This window comes from Schistocerca americana, chromosome 3 (genome assembly GCF_021461395.2).
Source record: "Schistocerca americana isolate TAMUIC-IGC-003095 chromosome 3, iqSchAmer2.1, whole genome shotgun sequence".
Lineage (NCBI taxonomy): Eukaryota > Metazoa > Arthropoda > Insecta > Orthoptera > Acrididae > Schistocerca > Schistocerca americana.
In genome coordinates, this window is record NC_060121.1 from 49433890 (window position 1) to 49455765 (window position 21876).

The 21876-nt window shown below is 45.3% G+C and overlaps 1 protein-coding gene across 1 annotated transcript; it reads right to left on the reverse strand.

The window, feature by feature from the left end:
* Nucleotides 1-1946: 1946 nt before the first annotated feature.
* On the reverse strand, nucleotides 1947-21628 carry LOC124605284 (vegetative cell wall protein gp1-like). Its single transcript, XM_047136861.1, has 3 exons — nucleotides 21499-21628; nucleotides 18050-18435; nucleotides 1947-1982 (listed from the first exon to the last, which is right to left on the reverse strand). The coding sequence occupies exons 1-3, from the start codon at nucleotides 21626-21628 to the stop codon at nucleotides 1947-1949; spliced, it is 552 nt and encodes a 183-aa protein (XP_046992817.1).
* Between the last annotated feature and the right edge of the window lie 248 nt (nucleotides 21629-21876).

The window sequence follows — 21876 nt, forward strand, 5'->3', positions numbered from 1 at the left end:
TTTTGCTAAGGCCTTCTCCGAGTGTTTTATTCTTCACGCATTATGGTTAAAAATGGTTGAACATTACTACAGTCAAACATGTCCAACACCTACAATGGCTAAGAGTATTCCGAATGGGCAAATACGCTGTCAGTAATTACAAGGGATAAAGACATTGCTAATAAGCCTGGCATAAGTTGGGTTTCGATGTATTTTTGAAAATTTTTCCTATCTGTTTCTGACTGATAGTCGGACAGTTTGGTTTTTGAGCCATGAAACACCAGTCTCCACCTGTACGAACAAGAATTATACTCTGACCTGCACTTTTGTTTGACAATACTACTCACACACTATTTGTCTGCGAAGTGTGTTGCAAATAAAGTTAGTACATTCACATCAACAGTTAGTTTCACGTAATCGTTCTTTACAAGCTGGATCGAAACATGTCCGACGGTAGAAAAAGATTATCTGGCAGCGAATACAGGAAAAGACGGGCGCTGAAGGAAGATGACGATAAGAAGCAAAAGGATGCACTACAACGATATTTAAAGCCAAAGAGAGAACGACCTAGTAGCGGCCACGGTGAAAAAATAGATCCTAAAAGTACAGAAATTAGTAGAGCTACAGCAGCTACATCTTTATCTTCAGGACATGACTAGAAAGTTGACGAACACAGTACTGCGACCACCGCATAGCAATGCTGACGGTGGGCCATCCACAACATGTTCAACAGACCTCGTCTGGGCTCAAGACCTGCTTTGTGACGAAAGCTCCGAGATTCAAACATCAGGAAGAACTGAAATTGGGCGATCCGATTCGGAAAAGACCGGAGGAACATCAGCCGAGGTACTCACCACCGGAGAACGGATCGAAGGCGAGCCTAAACTGGAAGACACAATTGACTCAGACCCCGGAAGATGGCCGGAAATTATTACCGATCGTATTCGAACGACTTTGGTCATGCGAGGACCTCCCGAGCGCATTAAGAAAGCTGAATAATATCCTATAAACGCGGACAACCGGCGTTTCAGCCCTGTGCGCTACAGCATTCTCTGAAGAATTTAGAAGAAACAGATAGACACTGGTTGGTGTACTCAAAGAACAAGGATGCTGTGTTCTGCTTTTGTTGCAAACTTTTTTCGTCATCTACAGTAAAAATTGCAAAGAACGATATAAGTGAATGGCGGCACCTTCCTTCGTACCTCGAAAGTCACGAGAAGTCTACCGAGCAGCCGCGCGGGACTAACCGAGCGGTCTTAGGCGCTGCAGTCATGGACTGTGCGGCTGGTCCCGGCGGAGGTTCGAGTCCTCCCTCGGGCATGGGTGTGTGTGTTTGTCCTTAGGATAATTTAGGTTAAGTAGTGTGTAAGCTTAGGGACTGATGACCTTAGCAGCTAAGTTCCACACACATTTGAACATTTCTACAGAGCATTTGAATTCACATAAAAAGTGGATCGTGTTTCCCGAGGGACTGAAAATGTCACGCCTATCATCAAAGGCTTCCGAATACTGAAAGCGAATATTGGAAAAATGTTCTTGAGCGCTTAATAGCAATAGTTCATTTCCTGGGTCGGCAAAGTCTGCCTTTGAGAGGACGTACAGATACACTCTTTCAGCCTGATAACGGAAACTTCTTGAAACACGTTGAATTATTCGGAAAGTTCGACACTGTGATGATGGAGCACCTGCACAGTACAAAGCAAGGTGAGAACAAGGGTCATCATTATCTTGGAAAAGAAACACAGAATGAAATAATTCATCCTATTAGATCATCTATAACCAACAACATTCTATTAATGATGAAATCCGCAAAGTATTACAGTATAATTCTGGACTGCACACCAGATATTTCAAAAGTTGAGCAGATGACAGTAGTGGTACGTTTGGTCCAGGAGACAAGACCCGACGGGGTATACGATGTCCGAATTCGGGAGCGTTTCCTGGGATGTCTTCCAGTGCCCGATTCCTCAAGCTCCACTGTGACGCAGGTCGTACTCAAGTTCCTGGAAGATTAAAAAATCCTATATGTGTAATATGAGAGGGCAAGGATACGACAATGGAGCAAACATGAAAGGAAAGAAGTCTGATTTCCAGAAAAGAATTTCAGATATGAGCAAGAGAGCATTTTATGTGCCATATAGCAGTCACTCATTGAATCTTGTTGTAAACGGTGCCGCTATGTCATCTAAATATGCTGTTTCCATGCTTTCGACCGTGAAAAGCTTGTATGACTTCTTCTCGTCCTCCCTTCGCCGTTGGGATGCCTTGAAGAAGTATCTCCCTAACCTGTCGCTGAACCCACTGAGCGATACTTGGTGGGAAAGTCGCATCGATGCACTTTACTCCACTGAGGTTTCAAATTGGAAGCGTTTATGATATCAGATTATATGGCAGTGATGAAAGTGGTAGTGCGACCTCCAGACCAGATGTGAGGAAACGCAGATCAGCAAATCGTAAGTAATTAGTTTTATTACAAAAAAAACGCGAAGTGAGGTGTTTAATAATCTGGAACTATCAAACCTGTATCGTTGTAGATCCCACTGATGATGCCTTAGAACAGTAGAAGGCGAAACGCGTATGGGATAAATAAAGTAACTAGCAGCAGGAAAAGGCAGTTTTATTTACAAAACAAGTATTTATATGCTTGCTGCGGAGGATGGCCACACAAACAAACTTGAACTTCAGAAAGAACTATTAAAATCGATATTTATTTTGTGTTATGTGAGCCCGTGATTAAATGAGAGTGTGTATGTGAGACATTCGTCAAATTTCAATATTGTATGGTATACCATCTTAAGTAACATGCAAGAGTTACACTAGCCTGTCGTGGGAAAATGATCCTAGAGGATTTACCCACTTTGCTGATGACGTATGTCTAGGTGTAACTGCTATGGGAACAGAGCAGTCAGAAAGTGAGCTGGAGTAAAATCTGTATCTAAAGAACATTTCCAGAATTATTGTCTTTTTCGTTTATTAAACATTACAATAATATTTATATGTCAGGTTGACACAACTGCGTCTGTGTGTATGGATTGGTGCAGACCAGCTTTGGCGCAAGTATGATCACGAGCGAGTATTCTGATTCGCAGTCACTATGGTCAGCCAAATAGAATTGAGACGGTTCCTGCTCGTTGCCTGATAGTTATACTGGGAATGAGACTGGAAAAAGGAAGTTGCTCGCTAGCTTTGAACGCGGACGGTCATGTTACCAGTGCCAGCAAAAATAATGTGTAAGATGAATAATTACTTAGTATTTTGAATTATTGGTGAGCTAAGTCGATAGCAGTTGTTGTCGAGGACTGATTGGCGAAATTTCAGAGGTTTTGACTACATGTGTTGGACAGATATTCACGTGTGAAATATTGGCCTTCATAGAATCCGAGTGGCATGTTTCAGTATTCCACTTCTGAGCATTTTTGGCAAGCAGTTTATTTTTTAGAAAACCACAAGAAGGACCGAATGTATTAACTCATATTAGTGGTGAAATTAATGACTGAAAACGTTGTTTAATTTGGGTCGGGTTTGGACAGATTTCTGGCTGCTGTGCATGTGAAATGTGTGTATGAATCGTGAACTGGAAGGAAACAGCCAATAGTTTAAATGTGGACTGAATAGTACCTTTTCTTTGGTTATCAAGGACATTATTGTGTGGAAATTTCGGACATTATTTTCCAGAATCCAATCCATTTTCTTACTGCCCGATATTATTGGGTGACTGTATTTCTACAGAACTTTCTTTCATAACTTGAGTTGCACGGTCTCAGTAACTGTAGATATTAGGTGGTGCTTTTTATCAACGCTGCTTTTACATCATCTTGTAAGTGTCTACGTTGCCGAGTGGAGGGAGATTGAGCAGACGCCGTTCTGAGGTAGGTGAATTTTAATTTGCAGTCTGCACAGGGACAATGACGAATAGACATGAGAAATTAAACCCCGACCTGCCGCAGGTGGATTAAAAGCTCCTGTTGTTTAGGGTGACAGAATTATAGTGCTTCATGTCTGATCAGCAGATGCTGGATTTATTCCCCAGGGTAAGGTGATTTTTAAGGCGTCTAAAGCTAAGAATTCTGAAGGTTACCACTCTGATATGACGCACAGTGTCTTCAAAATGTGGTTTACACAACAATTATTGCCACATATTCCTGCGTCTTCAGTTATAGTCATGGACGATGCGACCATCCACTCAGTGCAAGTGAACAAAGCTCCAAATACGAACTTCAAAAAGGCAGACATTATTGCATGGCGGCCATCTAACGGAATACCTCATAACTTGTCGCATACCAGAGCTGAATTGCTGCTTCTTGTCAATCATCACAAGCCTGAACACAGAGTTTATGAGGTAGACGAAATCTGAAAAGCAGTATGGACACCGTAACGTTAGATTACCCCCATACTATTGCCATTACAACCCCATCGAGCCGGTATGGGCTCAGATGAGGGCGTATATTACGGAAAAGAACAATACATTCAAGATTGCAGACGCTGAGAGACTTTCACTTGAGGCAATAGACAGCATCTCAACATCTGCATGGGCAGCTTGCGTAGGACAGGCAGAAAAACTGCGAGATGAGGATTACAACAGGGAAATTGGCAGGGACACGGCTATGGAACCAACCATTCGTCATAACTCTTGCTGAGTCTGTTTCATCTACGTCGGACAGCGAAGACGATGGAGTGGATTTCTTGCTGCGAAGTATGTAAGTAGCAATTACTGCTACTTATGACTTTGTATGGCTGTGCCTGAGACAGCATAAAAAATTATTAGTAGCTCAAGTTCCATCTTTGACCTCGTAACGATGCCGTTGTCGTCATAAAACATATTTCGTTCAATTAAGTACACATACTATAACGCCGTAGCAGGTTGCACAATGAAAGAAAATTAGCTTTCAGTAACACATTAAACGATTTGTTTGTGATATCCTTACGGTCACAAATTATTAAATCTTGAAAATGCTTTAAATGCATTCCATCACTGTGCGTGCCTAATGCAAGTAAAGCAATCCTTGTCGTTCAAAAGACAGAACATTAAACACTGACAGTATTTAAAGAAAGAATGAAGCTACATCGTGATTACTGACAAAATGGCGTGTGTATCGTCTTGAGGTTGAAGCTCTTCCGTCTGTTTGCTTTACAAATAAACTGTACTTTTGGAAGGGACCCGCCTTGAGCAAAACACAATTGTTTCTTTTTGTGCAATCACCCAGAGACGTTTCTGAACCGTATCATCTTCGTCTTCGCCTAGGTGTGGTGTGTCGTCTTCCAGAGCCCTGGCTTCGCTCTGCCGCGATTGGTGCGTTTGCTTTTAAATTTCGGAGGGCGCTGCGTTCTGGGGAGAGACCTGCTGACGACGAGAGTATCGAGTGCTGCTGCCGGAGTGAGACGGGGAGTTTAGTTTCCGGTTGTGTGGCAGCGCAATGTTGCGGGAAAGGTGGTATAACTTCCTGTAAACGCACGTGATTGCTACGAGTGTGTGTACTAAGGACGGCGGCAGTCGTTCTGGACGGGCTGTGCGATAAGGAAGCTCGGCGTGGCAACTGTTGACGCGGCGTGTCCGCGTTGCTATGGCGGAACTGGGGCGATTGACGTAACTCGAGTCGGTGCTGGTTGCAATCTGTCGCCGAATGCTTGTCTGCCTTCTGGACTAACGGTGAGAATTTCTTGACTTGATTTGCCTCACTCAATTTCTGCCCGTGTCGTCGGGTGTGTTTGCTCTAAGGTCGTGTGCCGTGGTGTTTCGCAATTTTAGTAGGCTCAGGCGTGCCCGAAATCCCAATTCAATGATCTACTGTTATATTCTCAAGTTTAACTATCACTAGAAGAGAGTATTAACTCTCTGTGCCTTAATAACTGAACCTAAAATATTATCTGTGGTTGAAATTTTATTCTGACCCAAGTGCAATAACGATCTTATATTTAACAATTTGTTGAGTGGTATTATTATTTAGTACTGGCCGTCACATTTATTAAGTCGAAAATTTACGAAGGCCAGTGGGTGTCATTAACAGTTCCTGCCTAGATAGGCGTTATATTTTGAACCATGTGTTTGAATGTTTAGTAATTTTTATGTTATGTGTTATAGAGAGTTGCTGTCATGCCCTATGTGGACGATTCGCCACGTTGGTGAAGTTTCTAGTTGTTCTGCTGGTGTGTGCCATATTGCTAAAGCAGGCAGTCCTAACACAGCTGATTGTAAATTTTTCCTAGTGGTGAGGAGTACGGGCTGGTTTTAAGAGCTAACTCACTAACTTCAGCCATTCTCAAATATTTATTACTACTGATATTCAGACACTTCAGGCCGAGTGGCGACGTCACTGCCCCTTTTTGGTTAGCCGGCCGAAGTGGCCGTGCGGTTAAAGGCGCTGCAGTCTGGAACCGCAAGATCGCTACGGTCGCAGGTTCGAATCCTGCCTCGGGCATGGATGTTTGTGATGTTCTTAGGTTAGTTAGGTTTAACTAGTTCTAAGTCCTAGGGGACTAATGACCTCAGCAGTTGAGTCCCATAGTGCTCAGAGCCATTTGAACCCCTTATTGGTTATTAATTTTATCTTGTTAGCTTGTTTCATTAAAAAAAAACCTTTGGTATATGAATTTGTCTTTTGGTCTTTACTGCTCCTTTGGACGAAGTAAATTAACTGTTGGTTTTGCTTTCTTGTAACATTATCAAAACAGCATTTGTGGTTATTTTTGATTGGCCCTTCTGGCCGAATGATTAAAGTCATTCCTTGCAGTAACTTATTGTATTGGTCAATAATTAATCAAAAGTGTTGGGTCGTTCAAACCGTGATTATCTTCTTACGTTGACTCTTAAGGTTGTCATTCTGACATTACAGTTGTGAATGTTCAGCGGCCCTACAGGCCTGGAGTTTAAAAAATTTTATTGTGTTTTGTGATATATATATGTACCAGTGAACAAGTGTTTCTTAATGTTTAATAAAATTAAATTGTGTTTGAAACTGTAACCTCATTTAAGTCTGCGCTTTCACTCCCTGCAGCCTTTGAGTTCTGCTTGCCTTACGTTTCGGTTAAGTTTTCCAATACCACGACGTATCAGTTTCGTTGAGGTTTCACCATCGTTGCTGGGTTTTCATTTTCTTTCTGTTAAACAATAGGAAAAATATTCGTTATTACTTTCATATATAGAAATTAGAGTTTTTACGACAGTTTTTACATATCTGAAAACAGCATAAAGATTTGCATATATACCTTGTTACCACATGCAGTGCTTTTCCTGGTTTTTCAATAATTTTCTTTGCAGCTCTTTTACTTTCAGAGTCTGTCGTCTTCAATACTGCAAAATACTAATGCGAATTCTTTACAGACGAATGGAAAAACTAGTAGAACCCGACCTTGGGGAAGATCAGTTTGGATTCCGTAGAAATATTGGAACACGTGAGGCAATACTGACCCTACGGCTTATCTTAGAAGCTAGATTAAGGAAGGCAAACCTACGTTTCTAGCATTTGTAGACTTAGAGAAAGCTTTTGACAATGTTGTCTGCAATACTCTCTTTCAAATTCTGAAGGTGGCAGGGGTAAAATATAGGGAGCGAAAGGCTATTTACAATTTGTATAGAAACCAAATGGCAGTTATAAGAGTTTGAGGGGCATGAAAGGGAAGCAGTGGTTGGGAAGGGAGTGAGACAAGGTTGTAGCCTCTCCCCGATGTTATTCAATCTGTATATTGAACAAACAGTGAAGGAAACAAAAGAAAAATTCGGAGTAGGTATTAAAATCCATGGAGAAGAAATGAGAACTTGGAGGTTCGCCGATGACGTTGTAATTCTGTCAGAGACAGCAAAGGACTTAGAAGAGCAGTTGAACGGAATGGCAAAATGGGGATAATGGAATGTAGTCGAATTAAGTCGGGTGATGCTGAGGGAATTAGATTAGGAAATGAGACACTTAAAGTAGTAAAGGAGTTTTGCTATTTGGGGGGAAAAATAACTGATGATGGTCGAAGTAGAGAGGATGTAAAGTGTAGACTGGCAATGGCAAGGAAAGCGTTTCTGAAGAAGAGAAATTTGCTAACATCGAGTATTGATTTAAGTGTTACGAAGTCGTTTCTGAAAGTATTTGTATGGAGTGTAGCCATGTATGGAAGTGAAACATGGACGATAAATAGTTTAGACAGGAAGAGACTAGAGGCTTTTGAGGTGTGGTGCTACAGAAGAATGCTGAAGATTAGATGGGTAGATCACATAACGAATGAGGAGGTATTGAATAGAATTGCGGAGGAGTTTGTGGCACAACTTGACTAGAAGAAGGGATCGGTTGGTAGGACATGTTCTGAGGCATCAAGGGATCACCAATTTAGTATTGGAGGGCAGCGTAGAGGGTAAAAATCTTAGAGGGTGACCAAGAGATGAATACACCAAGCAGATTCAGAAGGATGTAGGTCACAGTAGGTACTGGGAGATGAAGAAGCCTGCACAGGATAGAGTATCATGGAGAGCTGCATCAAACCAGTCTCAGGACTGAAGACCACAACAACAACAACGTCTTCAGTCTTTTAGAATTTAATGTAGAGAAACCATTTATCTCGATATTTTATGCGATTGGGAATGCTGTGATTGAGTTCAATATTTATTAATTCTATGTGGAAGGTTGTGTGTGTGCACGGTAAGGATTATCGTTGCTAAGAATGCAGTTCTTAAAGTTCACTGTGGAACGATGTGTATGCTAGCGCACCGTCCGCTGTCTGAGTGCGTGAACTGACGGAAGGAAACTGGCAGCGCCGCAACGTACCTTCCCTGTCTCTCTGCGCAGAACGCGACCCTCACCCGCCTTCGTAGCTGCTCTCCACTGTAATGGTGTCGCTTACAGCTAGTTCGGCCACCTATCGGTGGGAAGCGGCACTGTTGAAGACATCAAATGCCCAATGACAGCTTTTTCCAACCTGACCTCTTTATCCTTCTTTCCCCTATAAGTCACGTGTTTCAGTGACTAACATTGCAAGATCGCAGATTAATGTAAGGATGAGATATGCCATTGCAAATGTGAAATGCTGGTCATTAATAAAAAAAAAAGTTCTAAAGTGTGTGAAATCTTACGGGACTTAACTGCTAAGGGCATCAGTCCCTAAGCTTACACACTACTTAACCTAAATTATCCTACAGACAAACACACACACACATGCCAGAAGGAAGACTCGAACCTCGGCCGGGACCAGCCGCGCAGTCCATGACTGCAGCGCCCGAGACCGCTCGGCTAATCCCGCGCGGCCGTCATTAATATCTGGTGTAAGCACCAGAATGTTGATTGCTAGCACGAAAACGTGCACGCATTATGACAGAGCCGGATGTCATTTTACAAGATGGAGTTCCATGCTCGTTGCCCTTGGTCAGTGAATACAGGGATGGTTAATGCCATTTGTGGGCCGGCCAGAGTGGCCGAGCGGTTCTAGGCGCTACAGTCTGGAACCGGGCGACCGCTACGGTCGCAGGTTCGAATCCTGCCTCGGGCAAGGATGTGTGTGTTGCCCTGAGGTTAGTTAGGTTTAAGTGGTTCTAAGTTTTAGGGGACTGATGACCTCAGCAGTTAAGTCCCATACTGCTCAGAGCCATTTTTGAGCCATTTGTGGATGATGGAGTTGTTGTCCAATGATGTCCCATATGAGCTCGATTCGAGACAGATCTGGCCAAGGGAGTATGTCGACACTCTGTAGAGCATGTTGGGCTACAATTGAAGTATGTGGGCGAGTGTTGCCCACTTCCTGGAATGCTGTTCAAAATGCCGCACAACAGGCCGAATCACCAGACTGACACACAGATTCGCAGCCAGGGTGCATGGGATAACACGAGAGTGCCCTGCAATCGAAGCTCAAGTTGTCGGTCCAGTGTGTCTTCCACGCAGATAGGTTGTTTGCAGGCGCTCAACTGTCTTCCTGCCAACCAACACGCAGCCATCACTGGCACTGAGGTAGGACCAGCTATCACCACAAAACACGACACGCCTCCACACTGCCCTCCAGTGAGCTGTCGCTTGACACCACTGAAGTCGCAAATGACGGTGGTTTGAGGTCAGTGGAAGGCAGGAGCTGTCCGTGAAGTAACCGATTTGTAATAGTTTGTTGTGTCACTGTAGTGCCAACTGCTGCTGGAGATGCCGCACGATGTGCCAGAGACACGTGCCGAACAGAATGGTCTTCCCGCTGGGTAGTGCCACGTGGGCGTCTGAAGCCCAGTTTCCTTGTGACCGTATACTGTTGCGACCATCACTGCCATCAGTCACGTACAGTCGCCATTTTGCTGCCAAGTCATTCTGCATTACCGCAGAGGGAACATCCAGCTTCTGGTAACCCTATAAATCGATCTCGTTCAAACTCAGTGGGCTGCTGATAATGGCGTCTTTAGCACTTTAAAGGCATTCTTGACTGACGTCAACTCACTGCGTCCACTCCCACGGCTAACTATCGCTCACGACCACTACAGTGTGTATTTAAAGCAGACTGATCTGCATCCCCATAGTGGCGCTACTAGCGCTATTTTCATGTGACAGGTACGAAATATGAATAGATGTAAGTATCACAAGCAGTAATACGCCTACCAACTTCCGTATCTGTCACACAACTCATCCTTTTTGTTGAGATTTTTTCCCGTCGGTGTATATTATTCAAAGAATAAGCATTCACACGAATACAACCTACAACAAGTAGGTGTTTGGTCGATCTGCCACCGCCACTGCCGCTTTCTGCTACCTCCAAAGCTGATTCCCACCACCGCTCACTCAGCCATTCCTTCATAGAGACCCACCAGCCCAATAAGCTGCCCACATGTGCGTACATTCGTAACAGTCAAAGAAACACACACACGCACACACAGAGATGCACTGCTTCCTCCTTCTCTGCAAGTAGTAGTCAGTATTCAAGTATGAACTAAGAGTTAACGAGAAGATGTTGTCAACATGATTTAGTGATTGATGTTTGGTTCCTAAACAGAACTATGTTCCCATTATCAAAAATCCAACCTACTCATTAAGCTGTGGTGCCTATACATATAATTTCTTTAAGAAAAAGTACATTAAGATGAAAATCATTTACTTATTTACGCTTTCTTTTCACCATCACTGCAGTGAACTTTAATAGGAGGACGTTCGTCACTCTGGTATCATGCATTCACATCGAAAGCAGCCAGTTAAATCTGTGTGAAAAAATCAAATGACATTACTATAAGTGGGGAATACACACATATTAAAAAAAGTTTTGCATCACCTCAATTCCGAGAGTTCCGGAACCTGTACAAAAAATTGGAACACAGGTAAACATAAACATCATTTCCGCCCTTTTTATTGATCATGAAAACCACACATTGGATGTTGTACCACCATACAGCGAGACCTTCAGAGGTGGTGCTCCACACTGCTGTACACACCGGTACCTCGAATACCCAGTACCATGTCCTCTTGCATTGGTGCATGCCTGTATTCGTCGTTGTATACTATCCACAAGTTCATCAAGGTACTGTTGGTCTAGAATGTCCCACTCCTTAACGGTGATTCGCCGTAGATCACTCAGAGTGGTTGGTGGGTCACGTAGTCCATAAACAGCCCTTTCCAATCTATCTCAGTCATTTTCGACAGGGTTCATGTCTGGAGAACATGCTGGCCATTCTAGTCGACCGATGTCGTCATCCTGAAGGAAGTAATTCACAACACGTGCACTATGGGGGCGCGAATTGTTGTCCATGAAGACGAATGCTTAGGCAATATGTTGCCCATATGGTTGCACTATCGGTCGGAGGATGGCATTCACGTATCGTACATCCGTTACAGCGCCTTCCATGACCACCAGCGGCGTACGTCAGCCCCACATAATGCCACCCCAAGAAAGCAGGGAACCTCCACCTTGCTGCACTCGCTGGGCAGTGTGTCTAAGGGGTTCAGCCTCACCGGGTACCCTCCAAATACATCTCCAACGAATGTCTGGCTGAAGGCATATGCGACACTCATCGGTGAAGAGAACGTGATGCCAATCCTGAGCGGTCCATTGGGCATGTTGTTCGGCCCATCTGTACTGCGCTGCATGGTGTCGTGGTTGCAGAGATGGAACTCGCCATGGACGTCGGGAGTGAAGTTGCGCATCATGCAGCCTATTGCGCACAGTTTGAGTGGTAACACCACGTCCTGTGGCTGCACAAAAAGCATTATTCAACATGGTGGCGTTGCTGTCAGGTTCCTACGAGCCATAATCCGTAGGTAGCGGTCATCCACTGCAGTTGTAGCCCTTGGGCGGCCTGAGCGAGGCATGTCATCGACAGTTCCTATCTCTCTGTATCCCCTCCAAGCCTGAACAACATCGCTTTGGTTCACTCCGAGACGCGTGGATACTTCCTTTGTTGAGAGCCCTTCCTGGCAAAAGTAACACTTCAGATGTGATCGAACCGCGGTATTGACAGTCTAGGCATGGTTGAACTACAGACAACACGAGCCGTGTACTTCCTTCCTGGTTGAGTGGAACTAATCAGCTGTCGGGCCCCCTCTGTCAAACAGACGCTTCTCATGAATGGTTGTTTACATCTGTGGGTGTGTTTAGTGACATCTCTGAGCAGTCAGAGGGACTCTATCTATGATACAAGATCCACAGTCAACGTCTATCTTCAGGAGTTCTGGGAACCAGAGTGATGCAAAACTTTTTTTGTGTATGTATCAATAGTTGATATCATTCAAACTATGACGTGTTTCAGTAAGTTCCAATAAATGTACAAATGCGCTTTATACACATTTGTTGATTTCGCCCCTTGTACGTGTAACAAGCAGTAACAAGTTCCTGCTATTGTAGATGTTCGATTGGCACTTTATTGGATTAATAGATCTTACGCTACGCCTGTGATTGTTTATGACTGGTGCTGTCATCTGTTAGCTCTTCACTAAACTACGTACTACCTTGATCCGCTTAGCCAATTGCAATCACTTCACGATGTCTGACACGGAAAACGTCTCTAGTAACAGTTCCAACACTTGAAAAGAGTACGGGCGAGAGCAAGAGCTAATACTACACGTATTTTAAACGAACAACACGATTTTAATGACAAAACTACCGTTGAAGATTATGAATATTCCCAACATCGATTGCAGGAACTATTGCGTACACCAACAGACCTTGATAACAAAATACACGATCTTCTCGATGATGCTGACTATTACACGCTGATGTGCTCAAATGTGACGGATACAAAGACGCAGTCAAGCACGCTATTGTACCCCCGTCACGGAGAATAGAAGGGAACTTACGAATTCCATGGCTCACATTACCATTAGTGATAAACAACCTGCTACGATCGTTACTTCAGCTATTCCACCACCTAATGGTTCAAATGGCTCTGAGCACTATGGGACTTTAACATTTGAGGTCATCACTCCCCTAGAACTTAGAACTACTTACACCTAACTAACCTAAGGACATCACACACATCCATGCCCAGGGCAGGATTCGAACCTGCGACCGTAGCGGTCGCGCGTTCCAGACTGAAGCGCCTAGAACCGCTCGGCCACAAGGGCCGCCCACCACCTAATATCAGACTGCCCACTGTAGAACTTGAGACGTTTTCTGGGAACGTAGAGAACTGGGCTCGTTTTTGGAAACAATTACAGCAATCGATTTATCAAGATCCCACTATTCACCATTCGCAAACACGTATTTCTGCGCGTCTGCTTACAAAGGAAACCAGAGTATTTAGTTGATGGTGTTGCAGTGATCACGGAGAAACCAAGAGAATCCTCACAGCACACCATGGGGATGAAAATATTATTATACAATCTCACATGAATTATTCAGAATCTATTAAACCCATTCAGTTTCCGAATCCAGAATCCCTTGTTTCTACATTTATCGAGTGCAACCGCCGCTTCCAAGCTTTGCGTGCGCTCGGTGAAGACGTAAATGCATATGGTTGCGTACTAGCAACAAAAATTCTCAAGATTTTTCCTGAAGATATCTGCCGACACTGGCTCATTCATGTGAAGCAAACCGCTCTTTCAGAAGCGGACATACTTCAGCTGATGCAATTTATTGGCACGGAAGTAGACGCAGCGCTTGGTGCACAGAAGATCCGCTGTGACAACAAAACGTTGACTACATCCCCACAGCCGCAGCCCTTCATGTCCGCGTTAATAAGAAACAAACATAACCCAGGGGCAATAAAAACTACGGTCCATTTTGCGTCTTTTGCGAGGAACCTGCCCATTGAGCCCAAGAATGTAATATACTGATCTCACTGTAAGAAAACAGAAACTGAAAAGTACTCACCGATGTTTTCTGTGCCTAAACAGAGGGCTTAAAATGTCAGATTACGGGTAGAAGGATAGGACACTTTGTTCTAACTACAAGAAAACCACATCGCAAGTCGATGTGCGTCGAGGGTATGACGTGTTTGAAAGCAGCATAGAGCAACGACACTTCTGTCAGTGAAATAGACGCAACTACACCCACCTTTATCTTCTTGCAAACCGCTCAGGTGCGCATTGTAGAACCAATAGGACCAAGTAAACTCACTCGATGTGTGCTACACAATGGAAGCTAAGCATCCTCACAGCAAAGTCATTAATAGAAGATTTGAAATTGCCTGCTCTGGACCAGCTTACTATGTTCACGTTCGAATCTCATACTAGCTCCTCATGATTGTGTAGCCTTGTAAATTTCGAAATTCCAGGAGTGTGGACTAATTCTAGGACTTACATCAACACTTACGAAAGTGACCGCTACCTCATCCCACAGCCCAGGTATTAAGAATGTAACACATGTCTGAACACTCAGCTGCTGATCCACAGACAGTCTCCCAAGAATATATGCCCATTTAGCTTTTAAGCGTTAGTGATCATTACTGGAAGATTGCCACCGACGATTTACCGATCCGTATTTCTAAATCCATTGTTCTGTTCCCCACCTTATTTGGTTGGATCCTCAGTGGCTGCACATCTGCCATCTTGCGATTTAGCTGTTATTAACTTTGTACTTCAGACTCAAATGTCCACAGATGACGAATTGAGACAACTCTAGGATCTAAATACTATTGGTGTAACTGCGCGTAATGATGCGGTAAAGAGTAATAAAGAATCTGCACTCCTTCAAGAATTTCAGGCATCTTATCTTTTTCAGGATCATCGACGAGACGTTCGTCTTCCTAAGAAATATTATTCTATATTCTACTAACCGATTGAACACAGAAATTAGATTTCGAAGTTTATATAAAAGACTTCTTAGCAACGATTCCTTAAAGAACGCTTACCACCATCTAACATTGAAGTACATTACAAAGAACCGTGTAGAACTCATGAAGACCCAAATAACTCCATATCCTACCTTCCACATCATGCACTTGGGAAGGAGAAACTTGGTAAAGTAAACTGAACTACCGTTTTTATTGAGTCTTCTCAAGAGATCAACGCACCCTCTCTCAACAACACTCCATAGACGGGACCAAATCTTCTGCCAGAAATAAATGCTACTCTGATGCGGTTCCGAATACACTGCATGGCTATTATTAGCAATATTACGCAAGCATTTCTGCAACTTATCTTGCACGAAGACGACAGGAGCTTGATAAAATTTCTATGGCACAAAGTTTTTCAAAACAGTCTCGGAAACTGTCATACGACGAACGAAGTAATGAATGTAACTCCATCTTCTGGTGGAGTATGAGACTACGGCTGTTCAACGTTCAATAAAAACAAGGCACTGCTATATTTGTAACACGAAGGGTACTGGAATGGAGCAGTTTTGGCCTGAAGATGACGTAGTGTAACGTCGAAACTGGTTGCCTGGAAATAACCTACATAACGGCGATTGGTACTGTTTTTATTGAACGAAGTAATGATTTACCATTTCACTAGACTTCCATCCGGCCTGACATGCAGTCCGTTCCCGCTTTCGGCAATGCTGAAAGAACACGCTTCTAGACATCATACCGCATCTCCCGCCGCCGCACAGGCACTGGCCAACAATGTTTTCATGGATGACTTTTTGTTTATTGTAGATGACAACAATGAAGCTATCGCTATGTACTACGAACTAACGGCACTTACGAAACTATTGAACTTCCGATTAGCGAAACGGGCCACTACTTCAGATTATTGCAGGACATACGGAGACACGAAGGACGAGAGATGACTAATTCTACTCAAGTTTTAGGCGCATACTGGAACACAGCACCGGACAGCTTTCATGTTAACACAGATGATGTCACACAAAAATTATCTGATGAAACCACTATCAAAATGAAACTGTAGCTAAATTTTATGGTCCACTAGGATTATTCTCGCCTGTGACAATCCTGGCAAAACTATTATTCCAAGAAACCTGGTGCACGGGAATTGACTGGAATGAATTGTTACCCAACAGTCGGGCAACACGGTGTAAAACTTGCGTGTCCACTTTACCTCTATTGTCTTCCATTAGTGTCCCACGATGGGTAGCAACTACCAAGGACCGCGACGTTCAGATTCATATATTTTGTAATGCTTCAGAACGAGCGTATGGCTCAGCTCTGTACATCCGCAGTGTTTTACAAGGCGACACAGTGATTCACTTGTCCTGTAGGAAGAACAGACTTGCATCTGTCGAAAGAATAACACTGCCACGTCTCGAAATTCAAGATGAACTTGTGGGATCACAATTACTAAGTGATTTCTGCACACCTGCAGGATACGATACTACTCATTCAATATTGTGGACGGACGCTGCAGGGACCTTAGCCTGGATACGCAGTGATCCGAATCGATGGGAGACTTTCATCTGTGATAGGGTGACGGAAATTCATACATGTACGTCCCCTAGTCAGTGGAGACATTGTCGTGGAAATGATAACCCAGTGGATCACCTAACACCCAGACTTCTTGGCAATCAAATCCAATCTGCAGGTGTTTGGTGGGAACGACCGCCGCGGTTTACACTCCAAGGAGAATGTTGGCCTTCTGGCACTCGAAATATGAGGCTTGACCATCCAAAAGAAAGCAGGAATGTAAAACACGTGATGGCAGTTGCTATACCTCCGAGCATCACAGACATTTCCAAATTCAGTTCCTACTGGAAACTAATTCGTACAACTCGCTGGATCCTTCACTTCAAACGTAAGAGTCACCACAAAGATAAACTTGCTGCACAGCTGACAGCAATCGAGCTCGCAAATGCACGCATTTACTCGATGAAAATAGTCCAACGTCAGACCTTCACCCGGAAATTCACCCACTCCAGAACGGTAAAACAATCTTGCAAGACTCTGAAATTGGACGCATTCATCCATTCCCTGAAGGCGGCCTCATTCGTCTGGGAAGTAGACTACAGTTTGTAGAACTCACCAGTGAGGAACGACATCCATTACTTCTAGATGGTTCTTTTTGTGGCGGCGTTCGTAGCGACAAGCAATTCGCTGTAGAAACGGCTTACGAAGTCACCGCCACACTTTTAATAGCGGGCCGACCGGTCCGCTGGAACAGTGAACAGAAAGATGAAAACCCAAACACTCTGATTAAATAAAAGTCGGTACTTATCTTTATTAACGAAGATACAGCAACACAGTAGTGAACTCCGTGTCTACAGAAATCTGTCTAGTTCGAGTCGGAGCGGCTAGGTCAGCGTCGGCTGACGACAAACAACAACTCTGCTGCGATGAACACACAACTGACTAGCAAGTACACAATTCGGTGGCGAGTATACAACTGAGCGGCGAATACAGAACTGTCCTAGCGCTCGCGACTCCAGCGCTTAGGAACCCAGAGGCCAGCGGTGGCGCGCGCAGATTTGCGGCGATTTCCTGTCTCGCTGGCGCTGCTTATGCGGACGGCGTCCGGACTTTGATGCTGCCAACCTTTTGGCAGCGGGCTCGGGTGGCATTACTGGCTAGGATATAACACTCCTCCCCCCCAAATCGCCGCACCGTCGTTGAATAATGACGTGGCGAGTGTCGACGGCGGGGGAGGGGTCTGGCCGCAGGCGTAGCAGAAGAGACCGGGGCGGAGACTGTTGTCGATGGCAGTCCCCGGTCCGCACCCCAGCATTAGCTGCGCGGGGCCTCGGGAAACACCGACTGAAAACCGAGGTCAGGGTGCACGCCTGTGACCACGGGCGCAGCTTCAGGTACTGGACGCAACGGGGCGTCGGGACCCACGAAGAGAGGCAGCGTCTCCTGACGCTGCGTCGACGGCTGCTGAGTGGGCGCCGGACAAGGCGCTGCGGTGTCAGACTCCTTGGGGGTGCCCAAAGAAAGCGGCTGCAGGACAGGCTGCACAGCCACCGCTTGGGAAGGCGGCCCGGCTGAGGGGTCAACGTCCATCAGCTTCGAAGGCGGTGGCGACTGAAGAGGGACCGCAGGCGCCGGAGCGACCACCTGGGGCGCTCCCGGACGAAGCTGCGCGGGAGGCATCAACGGGACGGGCTGTCGGCGTGGTAGCGGCGACGGCTGCTGCTGCTGCCCTGGGGGCGGCAGCGAAGTCGGAAGGCGCTGCTGGAACCCGCCGCGGACCAAATCTGTGGACAAAGAACGAGCGGCAGAATCCGGGCGGCCAGCGCGGCGCAACTGGTTCTGATGCCTCCTGTGCACCCCAGTAGCACCTTGAACAGTATAAAATCCGCGACCCTGGACACTTATCACGGTACCACGTTCCCAACGACGGCGACCGTGATAAACTCTGAAAAAAACGGCGTCGTTGCGCTGAAAACGCGTGCGATGCTCAGAAGCGGCGGGTCGATCCGGGGGGTGCAACAACCGTAGTAGGGTGCGATGACGACGGCCGTGGAGAAGCTCCGCAGGCGAAGGGCCGTCGCGTGGCGTGGTCCGGTACGACGACAGGAACGTGATGAGGGCCTGCTGACGAGAGTGCGTAGCACGAAGGCGGTCCATATGATCCTTGAATGTACGTACAAAACGTTCCGCTGCACCATTCGATTGAGGGTGGAACGGCGGAGTAAGAACATGGCGAATGCCATTGGCAGAACAAAAATTTTCAAATTCAGCAGAGGTAAATTGTGGACCATTGTCAGACACTAAAACTTCTGGAAGACCCTCAATACAAAAAATTGAAGTCAACGCCTGTATAGTTTGTGCAGACGTTGTAGACTGCATGGGCACAACAAACGGAAAATTACTAAATGCATCGATCACGATGAGCCAACGAGAATTCCAATATGGACCAGCGAAATCAATATGTACTCGCTGCCAGGGACCGGCAGGGCGTGCCCACTCAAAATAGCGTTGAGGCGGAGCAGCTTGGTGTTCGGCACACGTCGAACAATCTGTAGACATCTGCGTAATCTGCTTATCAATGCCGATCCATGTACAATGACGGCGGGCAAGCTGCTTGGTGCGGACCACTCCCCAATGACCTTGATACAACAAGTCGAGGACCTTGGATTGGAGCACTTGGGGAACCACTACACGAAGCTGGTCATTCGCGGTGCGTAACAGCAAAACTCCGTGCGAAACAGACAACAGATGACGTTGCGGATAATAGCGACGAACCACAGGATCCGATATGTCCTTTGCCTTGGACGGCCAACCACGTTGAACAAAACGTAATAGTAAACTCAGATGAGGATCCGTAGCTGTCTCACGTGCCACCTGACGATAATCAATCGGAAAATCCCGGAGGGATTGTTGCTCATCGGCGTCAATCTGATGGCAAGAGTCGTCAGAGGAATCGAAGACATCATCCGCAGCAATCGGCAATCTAGAAAGCGCGTCAGCGTTTGCATGCTGAGCTGTAGGGCGATACAGTATCTCATACTGGTATTGTGATAACAAAAGAGCCCAACGTTGTAGTCTCTGAGCTGTCCGCTGAGGAACTGGTTTAGACGGATGAAACAGTGACGTCAGGGGCTTGTGATCTGTTACTAAATAGAATGGTCTACCATAGAGGTAGTGATGGAATTTTGTGACACCGAACACAATAGCCAACGCTTCCTTGTCCAATTGGCTATAATTACACTGAGCTTTGTTTAGCAATTTAGATGCGAACGCAATAGGACGTTCAGTGTTACCGACTCGGTGAGACAACACAGCACCGAGGCCGAAAGAAGAGGCATCACAAGCTAACACCAGAGGCTTGTTAGGGTCGTAATGGACCAGACAACGATCATTCAATAAAGCCTCTTTAAGCTGCTGAAAGGCTGATTGGCAATCAGCTGACCACACAAACGGAACATTCTTACGGCGGAGACGATGCAACGGTGCAGCAATCTGTGATGCATTAGGTATAAACCTAATATAATATGTCAATTTGCCAAGAACTGCTTGCAATTCCTGCAGATTGCGAGGGGCGGGCAAATCACGAATAGCTGCTAAATGTGACTGGGAGGGATGAATGCCTTGAGCATTAATAACATGTCCCAGATACTCCATCTCCGTAAGGAAAAATGAACATTTATCGATGTTGCAACGTAGGCCTGCCTGAGACAACACTTTAAACAAACACTCCAAATTACGGAAATGTTCAGCAGGCGTCCGACCGGACACAACAATATCGTCTAAATAGTTGCAACACGATGGCACATTAGCCAGAAGTTGTGACAAAAAACGCTGAAAAACAGCTGGAGCTGACGCACAACCAAAAGGCAAACGCAGAAAACGGAACAACCCCAACGACGTGTTTATGACAAAATACTGTTGTGATTGCTCGTCGAGGGGCAATTGCAAATATGCTTCACGGAGATCAATTTTGGAAAAGAAACGAGCTTCCCCTAACTTATCCATCAGCTCGTCCGGTCTAGGCAAAGGAAAAGAATCAATGACAGTCTGAGGATTAACTGTCGACTTAAAATCAGCACACAAACGTAACTTGCCAGACGGTTTCTTTATAATAACTAAGGGAGAAGCCCACTGGCTCGCTGAAACGGGTTGAATAACACCGTTGTTTTGCCAACGACGAAGTTCATCTTCTACAGGTGCCCGGAGGGCGTGAGGCACTGGACGAGCACGAAAAAATCGAGGCTGAGCATTATCTTTTAACGTAATATGAGCGGCAAAGTTCGCAGCACAGCCTAGTTCGTCTTTAAATATGTCACTGTATCGTTTACACAACTCGGTTATGCTGTCTTGAGGAACAACAACAGAATTAATTTGCAACACATTGTCTTGGATAGACAGGCCAAACAAGTCAAAACAGTCTAATCCGAAAATGTTTACACTGTCTGTAGCGCGGAGCACTGTGAATGAAACTGTTTTTGTATTGCCACGGAATGTGGCTGGCACGCTACATACACCTAACACAGGAATTTGTTCTCCACTATAAGTAGCCAAAGAATGTTTTGCCGCTAAAAGTTTAGGGCGGCCGATAGCCGCATACGTAGCACTATTTATGAGAGTCACAGACGCACCAGTGCCTAATTGAAAATTGAAGGTCTTATCCTGGATGCGTAGCTTCACAAATAGTTTATTACACTGTCTCTGGATCGGCGCAGTGGAGGCGGAAGACACAAAATCAGCGCGTTTAGCGCGTGTTCGCTGTTTACGACAACTCGTGGGTTGGGCGGGTGGAACAACAACTCCCGCTTCACTTGCAGTCTGTGCATTACTTTTTACAGCGTTTGAATTACGCTTGGGTCGCATAGCAGAGGGCTGAGTGGGTGGCTTATTGCGAACAAGTTTATTACCCACACGAACCGTGGAAGAGTCTTTAAACGCGACCTTCTGGGCGGGCAGGCTTTGAAGAACATGAATATCCATGGGCTGGGCAGCACTAGAATTGTTCTTGCGTTTACGCAAACAAACAGTCTGGATGTGTCCTTTCCTTTGACAAAAGTGACAAACCGCGTGTCTTAACGGGCAACGTTCACGAGGATGAGCAAGAACACACTTAGGGCAAGACTTAACTCTATCATTTTGCACACGCGGCTGACGAATGTGTTTAACATGACGCGGCCGGCTAGTGTTTACAGTCTGACTCTGCCGGTGGGGCCGCGGGCGTGACATAA

What these genes read in the sequence shown, in the direction of transcription:
- LOC124605284 (XM_047136861.1), bottom strand. Translation starts at nt 21,628, where the DNA reads ATGGATATTCATGTTCTTCAAAGCCTGCCCGCCCAGAAGGTCGCGTTT. An exon ending in CTCTGCTATGCGACCCAAGC is followed by an intron (nt 18,436 to 21,498) that starts GTAATTCAAACG and finishes CTTTGTCCACAG; the next exon opens with ATTTGGTCCGCGGCGGGTTC. An exon ending in CCGACGCCCCGTTGCGTCCA is followed by an intron (nt 1,983 to 18,049) that starts GTACCTGAAGCT and finishes TTAATCTTCCAG; the next exon opens with GAACTTGAGTACGACCTGCG.